Here is a 23,193-nt window from a genome sequence, read left to right as displayed (position 1 = left end):
GTGAATCAGGTTTTTGAAACCACTGCAACACTTATGCTGTAGATATATCCACAGTACAATTAGGAAGGCAGTTCCAGGTTTTAAACCATAGAACATGACAGCACAGTACATTCCCTTTGGCCCTCGACCTGTGAAACCAATCTGAAGCCCATCTAAACTACACTATTCCATTATCATCCATATATTCATCCAATGACCATTTAAATGCCCTTAATAAAGAGATAACAAAAGTGTGGAGCTGGATGAACACAGCAGGCCAAGCAGCATCTTAGGAGCACAAAAGCTGCCATTTTGGGCCTAGACCCTTCATCAGAAAAGCCCTTAAAGTTGGCGAGTCTACTACTGTTGCAGGCAGGGCATTCCACGCCCTTACTACTCTCTGAGTAAAGAACTTAGCAACAGGGAAGGAATGGGTTGACAGTTCCAAGTCAGGATGTTGACTGAGTTAGAGGAGAACCTAAGGTGATGGTTTTCCAATACATATGCAGTGTTTGTCACAGAGTCATAGAGCTGTATAGCATGGAAACAGACCCTTCAGTCCAACTTGGCCATGCCAACCAGACATTCTACACTAATGAAGTCCCATTTGCCTGCGTTTGGCCACTGCCCCTCAAACTATGCATATACCCATCCAGCCTCCACCACTTTTTCTTGCAGCCCATTCCATACATGCACCACCTTCTGAGTGAAAACATTTCCCCTTAGGTCCCTTTTAAATCTTTCCCCTCTCACCTTAAACCGTTGTCCTCTAGTTTTAGACTCTCCTTTCCCTGGGGAAAAGATCTTGGCTATTCACCCTATCTATGCCCCATTTGATTTTATAAACTTCAAAAAGGTCACCCTTCAGCCTCCAATGCTTCAGGAAAAATCACCCCAGCCTCTTCAGCCTGTCCCTATAGCTCAAATCCTCCGACCCTGACAACATCCTTCTAAATCTTTTCTGAACCCTTTCAAGTTTCACAACATCCTTCCTACACCAGGGATGCCAGAATTGAATGCAGAATAAAAGTGACCTAACCAGTTACCTTTGAGTTAAAGGCGTATCTCAGAGAAGATAGCAGAGTGCAAACACCCCATGTCAACTAGGGCCTATTTTCCTAGGAATAACAATCTCTTTCCCTAGACCCAGAAGATTACAACAGTTTCCCTACCTAAGACATCCACAGTGTATCGAAGGTATTCTTCTCCAGCAGCACTGGTAGCCATACATGTATAGATGCCAGCATCACTCTCTCTGACATTCTCAATCTTAAGGGTCTTTCCTTCACCCAGCAATTGTATTCTGTCACTGTCTGTCAATGAGACATCATCTTTAAGCCAAGAGAGGACTGGAGGAGGGTGACCGCTTGAGGAGCAGCTTAATGTCAAAGAATGACCAACTACTGCTTTTGCCTTCAGTGGATGGTGCAAGCGACCCTCAATACTGGGTGGAACTAAAGAGAAGAAAAGGAGATGACATCAACACTGATGACGGCAATGAAAACTCAACAACAGAACAAGATTTTTGCCATATAACAATGATTTTGTGTAGTCTGTCCATGTTGTCTGGAATATTATCTTGTACCCATTATGCTCCTTGGGTAATGTGTGAGCCTTCCATCTCTGGGAGTGTTCTTATGTACCATGCCAGCATTGCCTGGTGTGTTAGGTGGTTTGTGAATGTATGCGGCTGTTCCTGACTACGTGCACTGCTTACATTTTTGCATATTTTCTAGAGAGAATGAATATTCATAACAACAGATTTCTACACAGAAAACAGAGACAGCCAATTAGGTTATGAATATTTGAAAATGAAAAGCCAATTAAGAGTCAACAACATTGCCTCTGGATTAATAGTCGAGTGATAATAATCACTAGGCTACTGCCTCTCTATTAATATGCCTGCACTGATATATTCTCTGTACCGTTAGTAAACTTACATAGCCTATTGGTTATTTTCTGATAGGCTGTGAAGTCCAGCTTTTACAATCATTTTTCAGAGTTTCTGTCAGCCAATTAGTTGTAACTTCTTGTGCTATTTTCGACAATATAATTTTATATCACACATAGCTGGGCGTCATTTTAATTGAGACAATGAATAAATAATTAGTATATTTAATTTGCCAACTATTTCCTGGGGTGTCAAGTGCTGCCACTGAATGAATTAAAATGCAGTTTGTTTTTAAATATGTAATGTTAATTATGGTTCAGTATGATTCATAACATTTTCTACATTTTACAATGGAGAATGTTTCTCCAATGCTCAGACTAGAGAACAAAAAGAAAAGAGTAATATATTTCACTTTCACAAAGATCAATCCATGAAAAATAAGTATGGAATTTGCACTGAACAATATTGTGTTCTGGTGACCCACACCAGTTATTACATGCTCTTGCTAAGTTAGTCTCTACAAATGGAATGGAATGTCACAAAACATGGCTTATAATTACAAGAACAAGAATTGCTGGATAAGTTCTGCAGGTCTGGCAGCATCTGTGGGAAGAAAGCAGAGTTAATGTTTTGAGTCCAGTGACTCTTCATCAGTATTGGGCTCGAAATGTTAAATCTGTTTTCTTCCTACAGATTCTGCCAGACCCACTGAATTTTTCCAGCAATTTCTATTTTTGTTTCAGATCTCCAACAAAGGCAGTTCTTTGTTTTATATTATTGTGTTATAATTACTCGCTGCTGGAGCCATGCCATACCTCAGTAGCAAAAACAGAAGTTGCTGGAAAAACTCAGCAGGTCTGGCAGCATCTTCGACGAAAAATCAGAGTTAACGTCTCGGGTCCGGTAACTCTTTCTCAGAACTTCCTTCAGCAACTTTTGTTTTGGTTCCAAATTTACAGCATTTGCAGTTCTTTCGGTTTCTATACCTCAGTAAAACAGATGACTTACCATAAACCTGCACTCTGTAAGACTTCTCCATTGTGCCTGCAATGTTTCTTGCTCTGCATGTGTACCATGCTGCATCAGATGTCTGCACCTCATTAACCAGCAAAAACTGGCCTCTTTCAACATACATCATTTTCGAGCTGGACACAATTGGTCGTCCATCCTTCAGCCACGTAATCCCTGGGGCAGGAATTCCATGTGCCTCACACTGTAGACTGATGTGACTCTTCAACTGGGCAATTACCTCCTTGGTATCGTTCGCTCCTTGGATTATGGGAGGGACTAGGAAAAAAGTGAAGATGTACTTACATTTTTGAATGTGTTTCACAGCCTTGGGACGTCCTGTAGCCAATGGAGTATTCATGAAGTTAGGAATCCAATTAAATTCAGAACACTCAGTCTGAATCTTGTTAGAGAATATTCAACACTTAATTTCAGGAAAATATTGAAACTTTGAAATCTCAATCAAAGATGCTGCTGACTTTTTTTTAACATCAATAATTGAAATTGCTATCATCCCAAGTCCTTTATACATGCATTAATAATTTCAGGTAGGCTGTTCCCTTCACATCGTGTTCCATTCTATGGTAAACTCAGCATGTTTCAGTTTGTGAAATACATACTTATGGTAAGGAAGTTACTTTTGTTCACAGCACAAATGTATTAGAGTTAGCATGAACCATAACAGTTGTCATTTCGGCATTTCTCATAGTAGCAAGGGCAAAACTCTTGCATTGATTCCCATAGTAATTATATGAATGCATGAACACAAGGAGGTCATTTAGTCCCCTGAGTTTGTTTTGCTATTCAGTGACATGAACATGCTTTTCTACCCACCTGCGTTCAAAACCTCTAAATGCTGTTGGTTAACAAACATTTCAGTTATAAAATTAACAAATCATCCAGTATGCTTCATTTGCTGAAGCAAGTACTACGTTTTTTCATGTACAAGTTTCCTAATTTCAATTTTGAAAGGTCTGGCTCTAATTTTTAGACTATGCTGGTTGGCGATTCTAGGACTCTAGGTGGAGTTCAACATTATGCTCAACAGTCACACCTTCCATGTTTGAAAAGATTGTGAACACTGACTAACTTTGTTTACACACAAGAAATAACCATGGTGCCACATGGCGGCCAGCAATTGACAGATTACATCATAGCATTAGCCAGCTCCATCAGGAGAGAAGTCTGAAGGAATACCAAGTAACAACAGTACAGTTAATTGTAAAACCAGCAAGGATCTCTGCTAATGGAGGATGATTCCATGTTTTGGACAAGGATTACTCACATGGTTTGCTGATGTCTAGCAGAATGTTGCGCGTGTATTACTTGTGATAGGTAAGCAAGGCCCTGAAAGTCAATACAAGTGAAGGAGGTCTCAAGGGGCATGAAGGATCATCCCCCAACACTGACAGAAAACATGCACTGTGAGATGTCTGAACTGTTCCGTCATTGGCAATGTCTCAATCCCCGAACACTAAACTGATGTTCACCTTAAAATAATCATTAGGTCAGTGTTTTTGACTAGATAGTGAGCATAGTAAAGGATGTTCCACTTTGGAACATTAATTGGAGCCTCAACCTATCTGAATGATGTACACATATGGCATTTTATTGTGATACTGAGTATAACCCTGAACTGATATTAACACATTTTTCATGAATATTAGGGCTAAGCATAACATTTCGGATGCCTTTCTATCTCAGATGGCTTCAGAACAGAGTACGCATTTCTAGAATCCAGATCAAAAGCACATTTGTCATTAACTGAATTGAGCTGATATTGTAACATAACTTACAGTCAGATAATCCAACTTCAGTGTTATTTTTAGGGGGTGCTGAGCTACCCTCTCAACAACTTCCAAACCCCAGACAGCGAGATAGGATGAACAGTGGAGCTTCTACCTTTAACAGGAGTGTCATTATCCACTTCCACTGGCTTTATTCCCCAGCCCATGTAAAAAGTTTCACTTCATTTCCCAAGATAGGGAGTAGAAAACCAACAAGTGGAAGTCGCTCCATCTCTTAGGAGAGAGTGAGAAAAAAATTCAAGAGGAGAATAAGACCTGGAGGGCCAGAGCTTCTCACCAACAACTACATGTGGTAATGGAGAAGACAATGAGACAATTCTCTCAGTCATACATCTGTCAGGTGAGGTGGAAAGAGAGGAACTTACAGAAGCAAAACTAACATTATCCTTTAAGTAATGCCAAAACAACAGTTGAAAGGTAACCCTTCAATGTATCAGTCTGGCTGATACAAGGCCCACGCAACTAAAAGAGATAAGCTTGAACATTCATAAGGAATTGAATCCCAGTCCAATTCCAACCACACAAAACTGCCTCATGTCCAATGACACAGTAATGTGAAATGAGCTTCTATCTTCTCCGCTAAGTCCGTGGTTGATAAAGTCGCAATTCCAAATTCAATACTAATTCAGTACTCAATGTAAAAGAGATTTCAGTGCCAGAAGCATGACATGGAATTGTGTGCAGTGTGCAGTAGAGTTTACAACATTCTCTGACTTTTCCACTATTCCTGTATCCTCCCTATATATTCTTCCTTAACATCCACAAGTACAAATAAATCTTGCAATTTTTCTGTATATTTTCAGTACTGCTATCCAGGGGAAATACTGCTCTGTCTTTGCTAAAGCTGCATTTAGCATTCGCTGTCTCAAGGCAGTGATAGTGCCTTCAAGGGGACGACTCGCCATCACCACCCTTCTTGAGTAAATTGGCACAGTCTTGTCAGCAGTATCTGAGACCCAGGACACATCTTTTAGGTGCAGCCTTGCAGCAACACCTGACTCCCAACAGTCATTTTTTTTACCCACTATTTCCACCGACTGTACCATTACTTCACAGTCTCACTGTATCTTCTTTCTCTTTTTCTTTCTCTTCTTTCTTCCCTTTATTGTCTTCTGTCACTCACATTTTGCTTCCTTCTACCTTCTGTATTATGCTACTCTGTCTGTTCAATCTCTCCTTCTGTCTGTTAACATCCTCTCCTTTTATCGGACTACTTATTTCACTCTTTTCCTCCTTGTTTGCTCTCTACTGTCTCTATTCCAATTAGTGCCTGCTAATTCCAAGCTTTGCTATATTTTTCTTGTGGGATATGTTATTCTTCCATCTTTGTTCAACACCTTTACTGTATTTCTACCTCCCTCTTTGCTATATTTTCCACCAAATCTCTTCCACCTTCTTTCTCTTTGCAATCATTCCTCATCTCTTTAATTCATTTTCAACAGGTAAGATTAGTCAAAAGGAAGCAGTCCAAGTTTTCACCTAAGACTACTGAACTGTACGTGGACAACAGATTAGACCGTAACAATATATGATCCTCTGTGAATGTTATCTATACTGTAGGAGACAGAGTATGGCCGCTAAATATGTAAGAAGGTACTCCAGATCTTGGTAATTAAATCAATATCTGTCATATTTAGCATGCTGTGATTCTTGACAAATAGTTACTTCAAAAGATAAATTATTGCAGGGAAAGTAAATAACCTTGAAGCATATAATCAATCAGAGCTGTCCCATTTCATACCGTAAACATTGACTTTGAAGTGTTTGCTCTTCTGTCCAGCTGAGTTGAAGGCAATACACTGATAGAGGCCTTGATCGACGGGGCGAGATGTTTGAATGCGTAATGTCTGCCCTTCTTCGGTAAACTCCGCATGTTGGACACCTGGAGATAGGGCTCTTATAATCCAAATTAAAAAACATAATTTAATTGCTAAAAAGATACTAAATGCAGAACACACAGACAGCCTCTCCTCACATATAGACTTACTTTTGTTTTAATTATTCACAGGATGTGGGTGATATTGAGTGGGCGAGCATTTAATGCTCATTCCTAGTTGCCCGTGAAAAGGCCACACTTCCAATACCACAGACAATACAAATATCTTTTGCAGCATTATCATCCATCCCAATATGTTACTTTACTGTCACAGATACTAACTTTAAAACTATCACATATACACCAAAAATATTGCCCAGCTCCTGACCATCTATTTATTGTTGTGCTACTCTTTTGTTTTATATATGTGGCATGTCCTTTAAAGGTGGGTTATATGTCAAATACGGAGTGCATCTTTCTTCATATTATGGAAAGGATTTCATGAACATATGCAGGAGACAATATTTTTTACAGCATATACAGATTATTCTCTTTAACAGATAGATGGTGTCCTCAAGTGTTGTCAACACTCAAGTATTGTCAGATAATCAGACCAATTCCTGGCTGCATGGCATGAGTTCTCATAACTGCGTGAAATATCAATGTGGTTTTACAAGCAAGATTAATGCTCCTGTTTATTTAATTTATTTTGTACAGATGTAAAATATATGTTAGTTTCTCAGTAAAAGATTACTATATGGGTTTTACAACATGTATTAAGATGTTTTAAATAAACATGTTTTCTTGCAGTATTAATGTTCATAATATGAAAATGTATATACTTCTGCTTTTGGTATGAATTGATAACTTTAATGTGTTATGACAGTAAACATTAATGCACAAACATTTATTACATTTAAGTGTAAAAACAGAGGAAAATATTTATAGCTTCCATATGGTCCTACTAATTATGGTAAGTTTTACTACGGTGGGAAGTGAAAGCAAATGATATATGTCCAGAGATAATGGGAACTGCAGATGCTGGAGAATCCAAGATAATAAAGTGTGAAGCTGGATGAACACAGCAGGCCAAGCAGCATCTCAGGAGCACAAAAGCTGACGTTTCAGGCCTAGACCCTTCATCAGATACACTTATTTATGTCCAGTATATATGTCCAGTAGCTTGTGTAAGGTTTTTTTGTCCATCGTAAGTGGTCTGCAGATGAAAAAGGTGGAGAACCACCATACTGGGATCAGACACAAAGAATATTTATATTTCAGAGAATGGAATAGATCTGTAGATCTATACTTCCTTACCATTAGAACAATATGACAACACAGTGCTGAGAGAAGGATGAAACAAACAAGACTTCTCATTGTACTCACTCTCCATCCTTACTCCATGCAATGTGTGGAAAAGGGACTCCACTGGTATGACACGTGAGTTCAAGTTCAGAATTCACCAAAATGGCTACCTCTTGAGTGACTCCAGATCCAAAGATTGAGGGAGGTACTAAATGCAGATGAGAGTGCAAATCTTATCAGTCACTAAAATAGCAAAAAATGTTTCTTTTTAAGTTAGGAATTGTCAGTAAAGGGCTAAGGACAAGGGTAATGCATGTATCCAAGGTTGTCGGACAGTAGATGTTAGTTGATGGCAACAGTGAATGTTTAAAGGGTTACACATTACTAGAAAGCATTAAAAAAAAAGGAAAGTAACAGTTCCATAGTTTTGAGAGCCAGGAAATGATGAGTCAGCAAAACAGGCGGTTGTGATGAATCATTATTTCATCTCCGTGCCAAAGGAGAGCACAAAGAGTGAAGCTTAGGAAGAAATTTTGGATTGCATAATTCTGTTGATCCTTACCCTGCACCAGTAGATTGAATTGTTTTTTGGCTGTACCAGCAACATTAACAGCATTGCAAGAATACACTCCAGAGTCTCCTTTGCGGGTTTTTGGAAGTCGCAGTACTTGGCCACCATTCAAGAGTCGGACTGTATTGGTCTCTGTCACCTTCAAGGCGAGCAAATTAATGAGAAATATAGTTAATTTATTTATATGCTGATGACTGTTCCCTGTGATTAAATTTTGCAGCTTGTCAGCTATCACTGAGGCTCCCAATCTTCAGACAGCTCATAGTCTTCATTGTGACGATATATTCAGTATTGATACTTGTAAATCTTCATCAAGTTCAAAGCCTAATACATCTATTACAGTTACTACAGTCCTCATAATTAAACCAACTGCTGCATTCAAAGAATGGAAGATGTCGATAAGATCAACATTAACCCAATTAGTTACAACTTTGCAGGTGTTGTTTAGCTTGGTTAATTGACCAAAAAAAATGACAGGTGTCAGGAAGAGGATAGTAATTAAGCACGCCAGCTGGTTTAGAATATAGCTGCCTCCATTTCCAACTTTACAGTCTAAGAGACACATAAAATGTTCACTTGGTGAGAAACATGTGGTCCTACCAGCTTAGCTGGAACCAGTTAGTAGCTTAAGTGTAAGTCACTCTTTCAGTGAGGAGGGAGTACAAACTTATTCTAGTACTTTCTCCAAGTTGTCCACAACCTTTCTTGGTTTCTCCCTATATCACAAACCTGATTCTCAGTAAACCACATAGGTAGGTTGTACAGTAAATAATCTCTAAGTGAGCACCCCAGCTCTAATATACTTTCTGGCTTTCATCTTATACAAATAGCTTGAACTAGGAACACAGCCTCGAGAGTTCTGAACTGAACTGTCTAATCACTACAAAGCAAGGTGTTTTCATGCAATGTCAGCACTACCCCTCTCACATTCCACTAAAAACAGAGCCTATTTTAAAATATCAATTGACCTTACATACCCGCTGCTCATTTTTATACCAGCTGATGGTTGGTGTTGGGATGCCATTGGCATCACACTCCAACATCAATGGCTGATTAACCAATGTTGTGATGTTCTGCATTCGGCCATTTCCTTGAATCTCAGGAGGAACTAGAACAAGCAAAAAGGCATGAGGAAGATTGAAAGGATACAGCTTAAATATTTCAAAACACTTAAAAAAACACTCTTGATTGTACAAATTATACTCATGCTGTATTTCGATTGTTGCTGACATACCATAAACTTTGGTTCAGCCATCAAAAAAATAAAGAAAGCAAGATACAGGAGTGAGTGTCCTCCATGATACTTCATTTTCAGTTTGCTCCCAGTAAAAATCAACAAAACGTATTTTCTGAATAAGTTGCCCTAAAGCTTGCCTGTTTAAAATTGTTGGGCCAACAGGTTGCCCTTTAATTTCTACTCACAGAAAAGGTCTGACTCATATAATCTCGGCAGCATTGATGATCTAGCATAAATTGCATACCACAGGGGCCGGTAATCTCCACTAAGAGGTTATAAATTCCGACACTGGATGTGAATCAAAACACTACGCTTTAATTTACGCTTTACGCTGACTAATATGTGAATTCCAACAACATGAATATGCATAGCGCAAGCGAAACCAGGTATGATGCTAGTTCATATAATGAAATTAATTAATGAAAATAATCTAAATACGGGTCTTATAATTTTCAAATAATTGCACTGTGACTATTTCCTTTGGTAGCTTGTTCCAGTGTGATGCTGGGCCTCATATGTTCTACTTTTTTTTTCAGAAAGATGTTAATACTTTCCCTTGCCATTTTTCATGTGCTCTCCTCACAGACTCAAGGTTAACAGGAGTGGGAAGCAACCCACTCCTTCAACTTTACCTAAAATTTGAAACCAATGAATGGTTCAAATCAGCAACTTTAGTCAAGGTTAGGGGATTAATTTATAATTGCCAATGCTTCATTGTACTCCTCCACTGTGCATTCTATTTAGGTGCCCTTTAACAACCAGATACAGAAAGCAGTATACAGAGTTCTTAAGTTCAGTCAATCAGTAAATGTATGTGAGAACAACGTAGAGTATTTAATGATGTCAGCTATGGAGGAAACTGTCTAGGCTGTAATGTTCTACCTCTCAATATAATTTACAGACAAGTTAATTTGAAGTGGGGTCCAAGCAAGCTCTGCCATTAGCCATCAACCTTGCCAGCAATAGGATCAACAGAATCCTGTGGGAAACTCCAGCTCCACTGAAAGCTAATGGAAACTTTCCAAGCTGAGCCAAGAAATTTGGAGTGGCAGATCTTGACGCTCCCCATAGTACCAAATCTTCTGGCCCTGCAGACAGCAGGTCTGGGGCAGGAAGGCAATTTAATTAGATAGGATGGTGGGATCCCAGAATCCTGCGACCGAGCCACCTCCACTCGGATTAAGCGACCGGCAGGAAGAGCCAAGCTTCACTTGCACATCCCATCACCAATTTAACTCAAGGTCAATTAAAGACAAGTTGAGGCCCACCTTTACGTTTACTCCAGGCTGGAATTATTTCAGCTTAAGGCAGAAAGAAGAGTCAGCCCATATGAATGAAAAGCCTATGTGGGCATACTGTCAGTTGCAGGGGATCCCTCTTTTTGCACTAATTTGTACACAACTGAGGGACTATGCATTTGTCAATGGGGTGACCGCTTCCAACCTCGTGCTTCCATTCTGCCTGCGACTGTGAACCCCAGAAATTGTACCAACCTCAGAAGCTCTTAACTGAGACCTTGGTTTTCATAATATTGGGTGTCTGCCTGGCAGCAGTCATGGCCTTCACTTATACTCTGCTGAGTGCAACAGCTGCTGGCCTTTGTTTGGCTGGGAGCTCTCATTGAATGGTTCTGCTTCTGGGGACTCCATTTTGTAAAAAGCTAGTCCCTGCCGTCCAAATTGCCTGACTGGAAGAGGATACAACAGGCCTTGACTAAAAAGCCAGGTTGAGTGTTTTAACATCTTTTCCAGAAGTAAGTAAGGCACTCAAAAAAATGCAAGACCCAACCCACAGTCTTCACAGCACAGATGGAAGCCATTGGCCTAAATTTAGTTCTCTGTACAGGATTTCCAGTCATGGGAAAATTTAGTCTCAGAGTTTAATTATTTACCTTGGACATTCAACCGATATTTCCTTTTGGAAGAGCCAGCCTCATTCATTGCAATACACAAATAATCTCCACTGTCATTGGGTGAAGCTGAATCAATGAGAAGAGAGCCATCCTCCAGTATTGAAATCCCTGGTTCATAAACTGGAAGATCTAAGCCATTCTTTAGCCAGCGTATAATTGGTGGTGGAGTTCCTGAGGACATATAAATATAAATGATCAAATGAGTTACAGGCATCACGAGGCCACATTGATAAAGGAATTCAAATGGTGTACATAAAAATGTTTGATCAGGATATACATCTGTCTCACTAAGTGAATTACACTAAATCTGCAACTGGAAACAGCAAGTTACAGAAGGTTCACAGAGAGGACTGCTAGGATTGGAAAATAGGGGTCAGGTCTGTTTCCAAATCTAGAAAACAGGTGGTGGTGATTTGGGGTGGGCGGGTGGCATGAACAATGAACAGTCACTGACCTGGGTTTTTGATGGAGGTCCCCCTTAACTGGTATGGAGGTTCTCTATCTGAGTTGCTGGTTGACCTTTGAAGCTGCAGGGTCAATCAGAGATCATCAGCTTTAAAGTACCAGTAGCCTACAACTAAGAAGCGGAGCTTACAGTACGGAAATGGCGCCAAATGGGCATGGTACGGTCAAAGAAATGGCCACAGAGCAGGCAGAGGCTGCAGTCTTTTGCCAGCAACCATCTTCCCAGGTGGGAAGTCAGCCTGCCCATACCAACTGGCACAAAGTCAGGCTTTTTAAGATTTTCACTTGGGTGGCCATGCTTCAAAAGGTCTCAGTGACATTGTCAAATTAGAAAAGGTGGGAATGGCCATGGAGGTGGGACAGAAAGCCAGGAAACATCTTGAAAAGTAAGTCAGAGGAATTTTAGAGACACAAGTGAGATATTACAGCAAGTTAACACGAAGGATAGTCAGTAACAGAGAGCGGTAGGTGCGGGTAAGGAATGTGATGAAATATTCTCCACCTGTCTGATGAGTTCAGATACAACATTCAGAAATGTAACTCCAATCAGGACAAAGCAGCTCGCTTGACTTGAATCAGCAGCTTAAACATTCACACTCTCAACCACTGATGCAAAGTGATGGCAATATGTTGTATCTAAAAGATGCATGGCAGGAACACACCAAGGCTCCTTCAACAGCTACCCATGACCCCTAGAATGGCAGTAGCTGACATGGGAACATGACTTTCTGCAGGTTAGCTGACCTGAAAGCCACACATCATCCTGGCTTGGACAACTATTGCCATTCTTTTGCTGTCATTGGATCAAAATGATGGAACTCCTTTCCCAGTAGCACTCTGTTTGTGACTGGAGTAGTTCAAGAGGGTGGCTCACAACCATCTTCTCAAGGGTGGTGAAGTGGAATATTAGTCTTTTTCTCAATGTGGTATAGGGACACAAAGTAAGATGTTCTGCTTTAATTATGGGTGAAATCGGACCAGGTTTAAAGGCAGATAGAACAGTGGAGGTGGAATTAGAAGGGAATTCCAGATTCTTGGCCACTAATATTCATTGTCTTGAAAATAATACAAAATGTATAAAACAGAAATTTAGACAAGCAGGGTAATCAGGCTTGGTAAGTCATTAGTCAAGAGGCTGATACAAAGAGTTAGTTTGTTTGGCTCAGTTTTGCACTCAAGCTCATCATTAACAAAATCAGATTTACAAATAGAAATCTGCTTCTTTTTTAATATCAATCGGATTGTCTTTATCCATTCATGAGATGAGGGTGTCACTGGCTAGGGCAGCATTTATTGCCCATCCCTAATTACACTGAGGGTAATTAAGAGTCAACCACATTGCTGTGAGTCTGGAGGCACATACATGCTAGACCAGTGTTCAGAAAGCATTTGACAAAGTCCTGCATAAAAGATTAGTGTGCAAGATTGAAGCGCATGGGGTTGGGAAAGTGTAATGAGATGGATGGGAAACTGGTTGACAGCAAGGGAGCTAAGATCTGGAATTGATGAGTCCTTTTCAAATTGTCAGGCAGTAACTAGTGGGTTTCCACATGGATCAGTGCTGGGACCCCAGCTATTCACAATGTATATCAATGATTTGGTTGATGTAAGATCTCCAAGCTTCTAGATGATACCAAGTTGGGTGGGAGGGTTTACTGTGACGAGGATGCAGAGATCCTTCAGCATGATCGCAACAGCTTGGGCGGCACGATGGTTCACTGGTTAATACTGCTGCTTCACAGCGCCAGGGACCTGGGTTTGATTCCACCTTTGGGTGACTGTCTGTGTGGAGTTTGCACATTCTCCCCATGTCTGTGTGGGTTTCCTCCGGGTGCTCCGGTTTCCCCCCACAGTCCAAAGATGTGCAAGTTAGGTGGGTTGGCCATGCTAAATTGCCCGTAGTGTTCAAGGATGTTTAGATTAGGTGGGTTATATGGGAATGGGTCTGGGTGGTGAGCTCCAATGGTCGGTGTGGATTTGTTGGGCTGAAGGGCCTGTTTCCACACTGGAGGGATTCGATGATCCAAAACAGGTTGGGTGAGTGGGAAAATCAATGGCACATGCAGTTCTATTTGGATAAATATGAGGTTATTCACTTCAGATGCAAAATCAAGAAGGCAGATTACTAAGTGAATGGCTGTAAATTGGGAGACGGGAGTGTGCAGCAGGACCAGGGTGTCCTTGTGCACCAGTCGCTGAAGAGAAGCATGCAGGTGCAGCAGGCAGTAAAGAAGGCAAATGGTACGTTGGCCTTCACTGTGACAACTTTTGAGTACAAGTCTAGGGATGTTTTGATGTTTCATGGAAAAGACAAAAGAGCGTCACTGATTAAGATTTACTTACAAAGTTAACTTGTTACAGGCATGGTAGAAATAGGGGTCACCGAAATATGCAAATTTATGAGTTAGACTTTTTATTTGGGAATGACTTGGCTGGTAGTAAAATATACCTCTCAAAGTACAGCCAGGAGAGACTAGCAAAACTGGAGAAAGGCAGCAGCAAGTAACAGAAAAGATGTAAGCCAAAGGAGATTCAGGAGTCCTATATAGGACTATATAGGGAAAGGCTGTAGTGGCTAAAGAAGGGTCACATGATTTAAACCGTAGGAAAGCAGCAAAGAAGTTGAGAACCAGTAGTGGTGGTTCCAGGATTTTGACACCGTTACCGTGAAGGAATGTGACATATTTTCAAATTGGGATGGTGAGTGGTTTGGAGGGGAACTTTCAGTTGGTTCTCTTCCCACGTATCTGCTATTCTCGTCCTTCTGGATTAAAGTGGTATGGGTTTGGAAGGTCCATGGAGTCTTTCTGAATTTCTGCAGTGCATTTTGTAGATGTTACACACTACTGCTACTGAGCATCAGTGATAGAGGGAGTGCACAAATAGTGAATGTAGTGCCAATCAAGCAGGCTGCTTTGCCCTGGATAGCATTAAGTTTCTTGAGTCTTGATGGAGCTGAACTCATCCAGGATTCCTAGCCTTTAACATGGTGTTGTAGCCACTGTATTTATGTAGCGAGTCCAGTTCAGTTTCTGGTCCATGGTAACCCCTATGATGCTGATAGTGGGGTTTCAGTGATGGTAATGAATTTGAATGTCAAGTGATGATGGTTAGATGCTGTCTTGCTAGAGATGGTCATTGCCTGGCATTTTGTGGTAAAAGTGTTACTTGCCAGTTCTCAGCCCTAGCCTGCACTTTGTCCATATTGCTGCATTTGGAAATAGACTGTCTCAGTGCCTGAGGAGTTTTGAATGGTGCTGAACTTTGTGCAACATATACTGATAACAGCAAAGATACTGAAAATTCACGTCTCCATCTCTCTCCCTAAATACATCATCCTTACCGACCTGCTGGTCGCAGATTAATCTGTCCACGACTGTATCCGTAAAAGTGACCATCACTTAGTCGTTGTAGAGAAGAAGTCACTGAGAATACCCTCCATTATGTTGTATTGCACTATCACCATACTGAATGGGACAGAATTAGAATGAAGCCAGCAAATCAAGACTGGGCATCCATGAGGCACTGTGGGGCATCAACAGCAGCAGACAATCTGCAACATTTTGGCTCAACATATCCGGCACTCAACCTTCACTACTGTCAGGTCAAAATCCTGGAATTCCACGCCTAATGGCATTATGGGTCTAATTACACCAGAGTGCAGCGGCTCAAGAAGGCAGCCCACCACTACCTTCTCAAGGGAACTAGCCACAGGCAATAAATGCTGGTCAACCAGTAACACCCATATCCCATGAGTGAACGAAAAAAATCTAAGAACCAAACACTGGTGAAAAATCATTTGTCAAAATGTTTGTCAACTGAGAAATCAAGGTTATTTAAGAGCTTCAATTAACCTTAGGAAACAGGACACACCCTAACCATTGCTTCTTTTTAAATGTATTATCTGGTTATGCATATGTGTATCCATTACTTTTCTTGGGATAGTAGGTAATAAAATTCCTCTTTCCTTCACAAAAGAAAATATTGCAACTGGTTCCTTCATTTTGATCTAGTTGATTATGTTTTAACTGAAATGTGATCATTGCAAGTCAAAAGGAATAATAATATTTGTTGAGACAGAGAAGAGGTTAATAAGAAAAAGGTGTCATACTCCTCACTTTGGGTTAAGGCCCTAAAGTCAGTGAATACAATTTTCCTCTCAACAATATCAAAACTTCTCATAATTTTGAACATCTCCATTAAATTACAACTTCTCTTTCTCTGCTGAAAGAATAGTATTAGTTGACTTAGTCCCCTCACATTTTGTATAAAGGATTATTCAAATATGTAAATAGTAAGCTCCATCAGGAGTGATGTAAGAGATCAGATGACAGAAATATTACATTATAGGAACAGTAACCACCACCTCAAGCCTCCAATGGTGGTTCCACCATCACCTCCATTTAAAATCAGGGTTCCAGTTTCTGATCATTTCGACACAAAACAGACTCCTTACCATTAACTGGGCAGGGAAGTATGACTTCTTCTCTGGCCAACCGCTCCTGTTCAGCATTAATTGGGACAACATCTTCGCCAAAAAATGGTGGCTCTAATGAAACATAAATGTCATTTGAAACATTTTTGTATTTTCATAGTGTGTCATGTGACCACCAAACATTCCAAAGAACTTTACAGTCAATTAAATATTTTCAACAATTGGTAAACAGCAAGCTTCCACAAACAGCTTTAGGATAATATCCAGATAATATACAGATAATATATTTTTCTGATGTTAATTAAAGAATAGACATTGAATAAGGCACCAGAGATAACTCCCCTACTCTTCTTTGAAATAGTGCCACTGAACTTTTTTTACATCTATCCAAGAGGACAAATCAGGTATTGGTTTAACATCACATCTGAGAAACAGTACTTTCACAGGTGCAACAGCCTCTCTGAACTGCACTGCAGTGACAGATTTGATAGGTCCTGGATTGGGAATTGAACTCTCAATGCTCGAGCACATAGGCAAGACTGCTATCCACTGGAACACCTGGTTCATCGAAATGGCCTATGAAGGTTTCACTTCCAGCAACATCATCTGCATTAATGATTGAAAAGACCTCAAAGTGATCAGTCATAAATTCTGTGCTGAGACTGGAATTTGTTTATTTTGAATGACGTAATCTTACACTTGGATATCTTCCATTTCACCTTGCAAGAGGACAAAATGAAGAAAGTCTCCAACAAATGCTAGTCTGTAGCCAATTTCTAAGGAGACTTGCTGAGCAATTCAGGAAGACACTTGTCAGTGATTTTACATATTAGAAGAGGTTACAGCCACTTTGAAGTGCTTGGCCTCATTTAAATTGAATTCACAAATTAAGGTAGCTGGGAATTTCTAGCCAGAAGGTACATCAGTGGGAAATAACGTAGAACCTAGGCCAACCTTGATCCATAGAAACAATCCTGCTCTTTTTTGGCTCTCAATGTTACAGCTTAATAGTACAGGGCCTCTGCACCATAATCATGAAATCACTCCACACAGGCCACTGTCTCACCTTTTATTTATATGTGGAGAGTCCTTGACTCTGATCCAGCTCCGGAGTGAACGAGATATCTGACACTTCAGTTCTTATCTGTCAGCCAGGGCTCCCTGACTGGATCAGATTAACAGCCCCAATCAGGGAACTCATATTGTGTAAGGTCCACCTGGCTGATCTCATTACAATCAGTACATCCCTCCCCTTGTGCAACCAAGGACATAGGCTGGTACTCTGCCTCTGACATAGGTGACATGTAATGTATGTCTTATGCCCAGAGTGTCTCAGAAAAATATAATTCTCTTTTTTAAGTGGCAAGTGTCAAGGCAGTGACATTGCTGTATCCACCACAGATTCCAAGGTATCTTCAATGCTTGACAGAAAGGGAAAACCAATGGGTTCTGGAACAATCGGAAAGGCTGGTGAGCAGCCAGGTATGTTTTTCTCCTGCACTGTTTGCAGGTTTGCAGTTTTCATATAGTCCACATGCTTGTTCAGGACTGTCACACCTACCCGAACGTTATATGTCACTGGACCTGACTTCGCATTGACTAAGCAGTTTTCCCATGCAGGGCCACTGCCATAGTTCTACCACAAAACTTTGTGCCCCGAAGTAAACTGTCTCTCTTGCTTAGTGAAGTCTTGTGTCTGGCATTGGCATTCCTGGTGCCACTTCACCGTCTCCACCAGGTCCAGGAAGATCGAATTTAACATAGTGCAGAATCTTATCCCCATTAGCAACTCGGCTGGAGCTCTCCCTGTAGTCGCATGAGAGATGGTCCTTTAATCAAATAGGAACTGGGGCAGTTTGGAATCTAAGGAAGCTGTAGGTTGTTTCTTTAAGCCTGTCTTCAATGTTTGGACTGCTGTTTCTGCCATTGGATGTTGGATGGTGTGGAGCTGTCCTTATATGTTGAATACCATTCGACATTTGGAAATACCCAAATTCCATGTTTTAAATGATTGCCCGTTATCTGTGACCAACACTTTCGGGAGTCCATATATTACAAAACATGCATGCAGTTTTTCTATCGTTGCCCCCCGTGGTTGACAAATGAACTCTATGCACGTTCAGATACTTTTAGCAGTTTTCCACAATGACTACAAACATTGAGCCCATTAAAGGACATGCATAGTTGGCATGTAACCAAGTCCAAGTTTATTTGGCCATTCCCACAAATGTAGGGGAGCTGCCGGCAATAATTTTCATTCGTATTGACACTCTGGGCATTGCTGCACCAACATGGCTTTGTCTGTATCCAATCCTGGCCACCAGACATAAAGAGTTCCCGACATCTTCATTTTGGAAGCCCCTGGATGACCCTGGTGGATTTCAGGCAGTATCTGGTGGCAACCTTTGCTCAGGACAATCACTCTTACTTGCCATAATAATACACTGTCCTCTTCTGTGATCTGGTCTCTCTGGGTCCAAAAGGTTTTCAATTCTGGTTGCTCTTTCATTTCCCCCATCCCCACCAGCTGTTTCAGTTTTACCAGGGCCAGATCTTTCTTCATCTAAAGGTTGATATTGTCAACTGTGACTGGAAGTGTGTCCAGAAAATTTAAAACCTTTATGGACTCTTCCATTGGTGGGTTCCACCAGTAGTAGATCTGTCAGTGGGAGGTGGCTCAATGATTCTACATTTGCTACTTGGCTGCCTGGGATGGTGTTCGAGTTTATAATTATACACACAGAATTAAAGCCCACCACCAAATTTGGCCTGAAGCTACGGGCGGCACTGCCTTGTCCTCTTTAAATGGACCTAGCATGGTTTGTGGTCTATTATTATTACAAATTTATGTCCATAAAGGTATTGGTGGAATTTCTTGACTCCAAATATGACCGCCAAACTTTTCTTCTTTATCTCGGCATACATTCATTTGGCATCAGGCAAAGTCTGAGATCTCGACTGAGCGCTCCTCTCCATTGGGTCACCTATGAGCTAATACTACCTCAATGCCATAAGAGGAGGCTTGCATGTCAATACCAGATCTCGTTTGGGATCATGGTGGGCCAACATCTTAGAGGATGCCAGCTGTTTCTTCACTCCCTTGAAAGCAATGGTTTGGCTATACAACCACTACCAAGGCTGAACCTTTTTTAAGAGTTGGAGCAAAGGTGCCAGGATGGAGGCCAGGTTATGCATGAATCCTCCGTAAGTATTATTTCAACAATCCAAAGAAACACTTAAGCTCCAGTACAAACATAGGAGCTGAGGCACCTTTGATCACTCTCACTTTACCTTCCAACGCATGTAACCTGGTCTTCTTGACTCTGTAATCCAAGTAGGCCACTTGGGGTGCCAGTAACACATATTGTTCCCTTCACAGGGTTACGCTCGTCAGAAGAAATATGTCCAATTCTCAAAGTGCTCTTTATTGGTCTTCCCTACAATTAGCACATCATCTAGATAAATTATGACCTTGGGTAGACCTTGTAAAATGTTCTCCATCGTCCAGTGAAGCCCAAATGGCAGTCTCGCATATTGGTTCAAACCATTGTGGGTATTAATTGTAGCATACTTCTGGGAATCCTCATTTAACCACAATTGCTTCATGTCCAGATTCATGAAGGACAGACCCTGTCATCTTTGCATGTAAATTGTCTGTACAAGGTTTTGGGTATTTATCCAGCTACGAAAAGTAGTTTACCATTTGTTTAAAATTCCCAAAAAAGCAAACCAACCTGTTTGGCTTCATAATCAATACAACCAGTGCTGCCCATCTGCAAACTGCACTGGTTTGATGCCTCCTTTACTTTCCAGCTTTCTTATTTCTGCCTCTGCTTTTGCCCATAATGCAAATGGCAGCAGGCGAATCTTGCAGAATCGTGGAATTACTTCCTGGTCAATATGCCAGGTGGCCTTGTCTCCTTTGATAATCCCCTCAGCTTCTTGAAAAACCTCTGGGTAATAAATTAGGACGTTACTCAGGCAGCCATTTTCTAATTGAAAAGTGTTGAGCCAATCTCGGTGAATCTTTCTCAACCAACTTTCGCCCCATCAAACTTGGGCCCAAGCCTTTTACTACAATAAGTGGTAACTGAACCAGCTGTTTCTCAGAAGAGACCAGAGCCAAAGTTGTATCCTTAATCTATAAAGGTTCTCCGGTATAGGTTCTTGCAGAAGTATAAAGGTTGGAGGCCAGAGCAAATTTTGTTAAAGCCTAGTTCTGCGATCACTAAAACCACTTCGCTGGTACTGACCTGCATTAGAACCGGGTGACCATTTAACGAGACATTTATTTTGACTGATTCTGATTTAGATGTTGCTAAGTAATTTAACTGTTCCAAACCAGATGTAAGTAGATGTTCCAGGGTGTAAAAACTCCTGGAAACAGGCCTATGAGTTCTCCTACTCAATTCAGGTCTAGTGGGACTCATTTGCAGTCTCTTTTGGCAGCAACTACAATGGCTTGCTGGCTCAAATCCTGAAGAAAATTTTAACCATTTGGCCAAAGCTTGGCTTTATGTTGTTATTTTTCTGTGGGCTGACCTAGACTCCCTCTGATCTGGATATGTCCTGGGTGAGGCTACATAATTGCCTTCAGTCAAGTGGTATTCACCAAACTCAAGGACTGGCAAGGGTGTCTACTTTGATCAGACTACCCTGCAACTCATATGCTCTGATTGCCTTATTTTCCAATGATATTTTCCAATGAATTGTAGCACCTGTTTGAAGTCCAGTTGGGCTTCTGCTCATAAGCATTTTTGTATGGTTACATCATTAATCCCACACACCAAATGGTGTCTCAGCATCACATTACAGGTTAAACCAAAGTTACAAGCCTCTGCCCATCATCTTAACCTCTTCAAAAATACCAATATGGACTCTCCAGTTCTTGAATTGTTGTGTAAACAAATAACATCTCTGAATTATAGGAGGCTTGCGTTTAATGTTCCTTAAATAAATCCATCAAGTCTTGAAAGGTTTTAGTATCTGGTGCCTCAGGGAAAGTTAGGTTCCTAATAACCGAAAAAAACTGCAGGTCGACAAGCTGTCAAGTGAATTACTCGTTGCTTTTAATCTGCCCCAATATTATTTGCCTGGAAAAAAAAACACATTTTTCCACATACTGGGCCTTGTCTTTGTTGACAAGATCGAATTAGTCAAGGATCCCAAAAAACGGCATGATGCCAGAAATACTTACTCGAACTCAAGGATGACTGTTGCAAGCGAACGTCTTCAGGAGATAACGAGGCATAGAGTTGGATTAACACAGCAGGCCAAGCAGCATCTTAGGTGCAGGAAAGCTGATGTTTCGGGCCTAGACCCTTCTTCAGAAAATTTTCTGATTCTGGTCTAGGCCCAAAACATCAGCTTTCCTGCTCCTAAGATGCTGCTTGGCCTGCTGTGTTCATCCAGCTCTATACCTTGTTATCTCAGATTCTCCAGCATCTGCAGTTCCTACTATCTCTGAACTTCTTCAGGAGCATGCTTTTCTCTCATTGCCACTGAAATAACTCCACAAAGGCCAGTATCCTGTCACCATGTCACCCTTTATTTATATGTGGAGAGTCCCTAACACTGATCCAGCTCTCAGATCGAACAGGATGTCTGATACTTCTGTTTATATCTGTCAGCCAGGGTTCCCGGACTGGACCAGATTAACAGCCCCAATCAGCGAACACTTATTCTATGAGGTTCACCTGGCTGGCCTTGTTATAATCACGAGAATCAGGCTGGTGAGACAGTGCACAATACATGCTGTTCCATTATAAAATGGCCATTGGGTTCTATATACATCTTAAGATCTTCATTTGCATATTAAAAGTGCCCTACCACATGGAAACAGACAATTGCTTTGAATACCCAACAGATACCACAAGGGACAGAGGAAGCAAGTCAATCATCACAGTTACTGGATCATTCAGTTGACTGACTCTATTTTGAGTTTTAATTCCATTTACATTAATCTTGACTCTGTTAAACATCCCTACTAACTCTGACATTCCATTCTCATTGAGAACATAGAACACAGAACATAGAACACTACAGCGCAGTACAGGACCTTCTGCCCTCGATGTTGCACTGACTTGTGAAACCCATCTGAAGCCCATCTAATCTACACTATTCCATTATTATCCATATGTTTATCCAATGACCATTTAAATGCCCTTAAAGTTGGCGAGTCTACTACTGTTGCAGGCAGGGCATTCCACACCCTTACTAGTCTCTGACTAAAGAACCTACCTCTGACATCTGTCCTACATCTATCACCTCTCAATTTGGAGCTACGTCCCCTCGTGCTAGCCATCTCCATCCGAGGAAAAAGGCTCTCACTGTCCACCCTATCTAATCCTCTGATCATCTTGTTTGTCTCTTTTAGGTCACCTCTTAACCTTCTTCTCTCTAACGAAAGCAGCCTCAAGTCCCTCAGCCTTTCCTCATAAGACCTTCCCTCCATACCAGGCAACATCCTGGTAAATCTCCTCCACACGCTTTCCAATGGTTCCACATCCTTTCTATAATGTGGTGACATAGATCCCTGAAAGTTGCCACCCAGGTTGATCAGGTTGTTAAGAAGGCGTGCAGTGTGTTAGGTTTTATTGGTAGAGGGATTGAGTTTCGGAGACATGAGGACATACTGCAGCTGTACAAAACTCTGGTGCATAGTGCACCATTTGCTTCAGATTTGGGAAAAGCAATCTCAACATCCAAAAGTAGGAATGATATTTCCCATAACTGGGGTGCTCGAGAATAGTGCTTCCCGAAAGTT

General features: G+C 41.0%; 1 protein-coding gene across 1 annotated transcript in view; it reads right to left on the bottom strand.

Moving 5' to 3' along the window:
- Nucleotides 1-23,193, bottom strand: part of LOC125465267 (hemicentin-1-like) — a 434,244-nt gene that overhangs the window by 215,822 nt on the left and 195,229 nt on the right. Inside the window, exons 25-32 of the mRNA XM_048558547.2 lie at nt 16,449-16,541; nt 11,507-11,698; nt 9,356-9,486; nt 8,370-8,517; nt 7,889-8,015; nt 6,428-6,582; nt 2,879-3,157; nt 1,152-1,433 (exon numbers count right to left, since the gene is read on the bottom strand). Of these exons, the coding sequence (XP_048414504.2) occupies nt 1,152-1,433; nt 2,879-3,157; nt 6,428-6,582; nt 7,889-8,015; nt 8,370-8,517; nt 9,356-9,486; nt 11,507-11,698; nt 16,449-16,541 (1,407 nt within the window). The remainder of the gene's footprint in view (nt 1-1,151; nt 1,434-2,878; nt 3,158-6,427; nt 6,583-7,888; nt 8,016-8,369; nt 8,518-9,355; nt 9,487-11,506; nt 11,699-16,448; nt 16,542-23,193) is intronic.

The sequence above is a fragment of the Stegostoma tigrinum genome, chromosome 29 (assembly GCF_030684315.1).
Source record: "Stegostoma tigrinum isolate sSteTig4 chromosome 29, sSteTig4.hap1, whole genome shotgun sequence".
NCBI classification, from domain to species: Eukaryota; Metazoa; Chordata; class Chondrichthyes; order Orectolobiformes; family Stegostomatidae; genus Stegostoma; species Stegostoma tigrinum.
The sequence above is the reverse complement of the archived record's forward strand: the minus strand, read 5'-3'. Positions and strand labels throughout refer to the sequence as shown.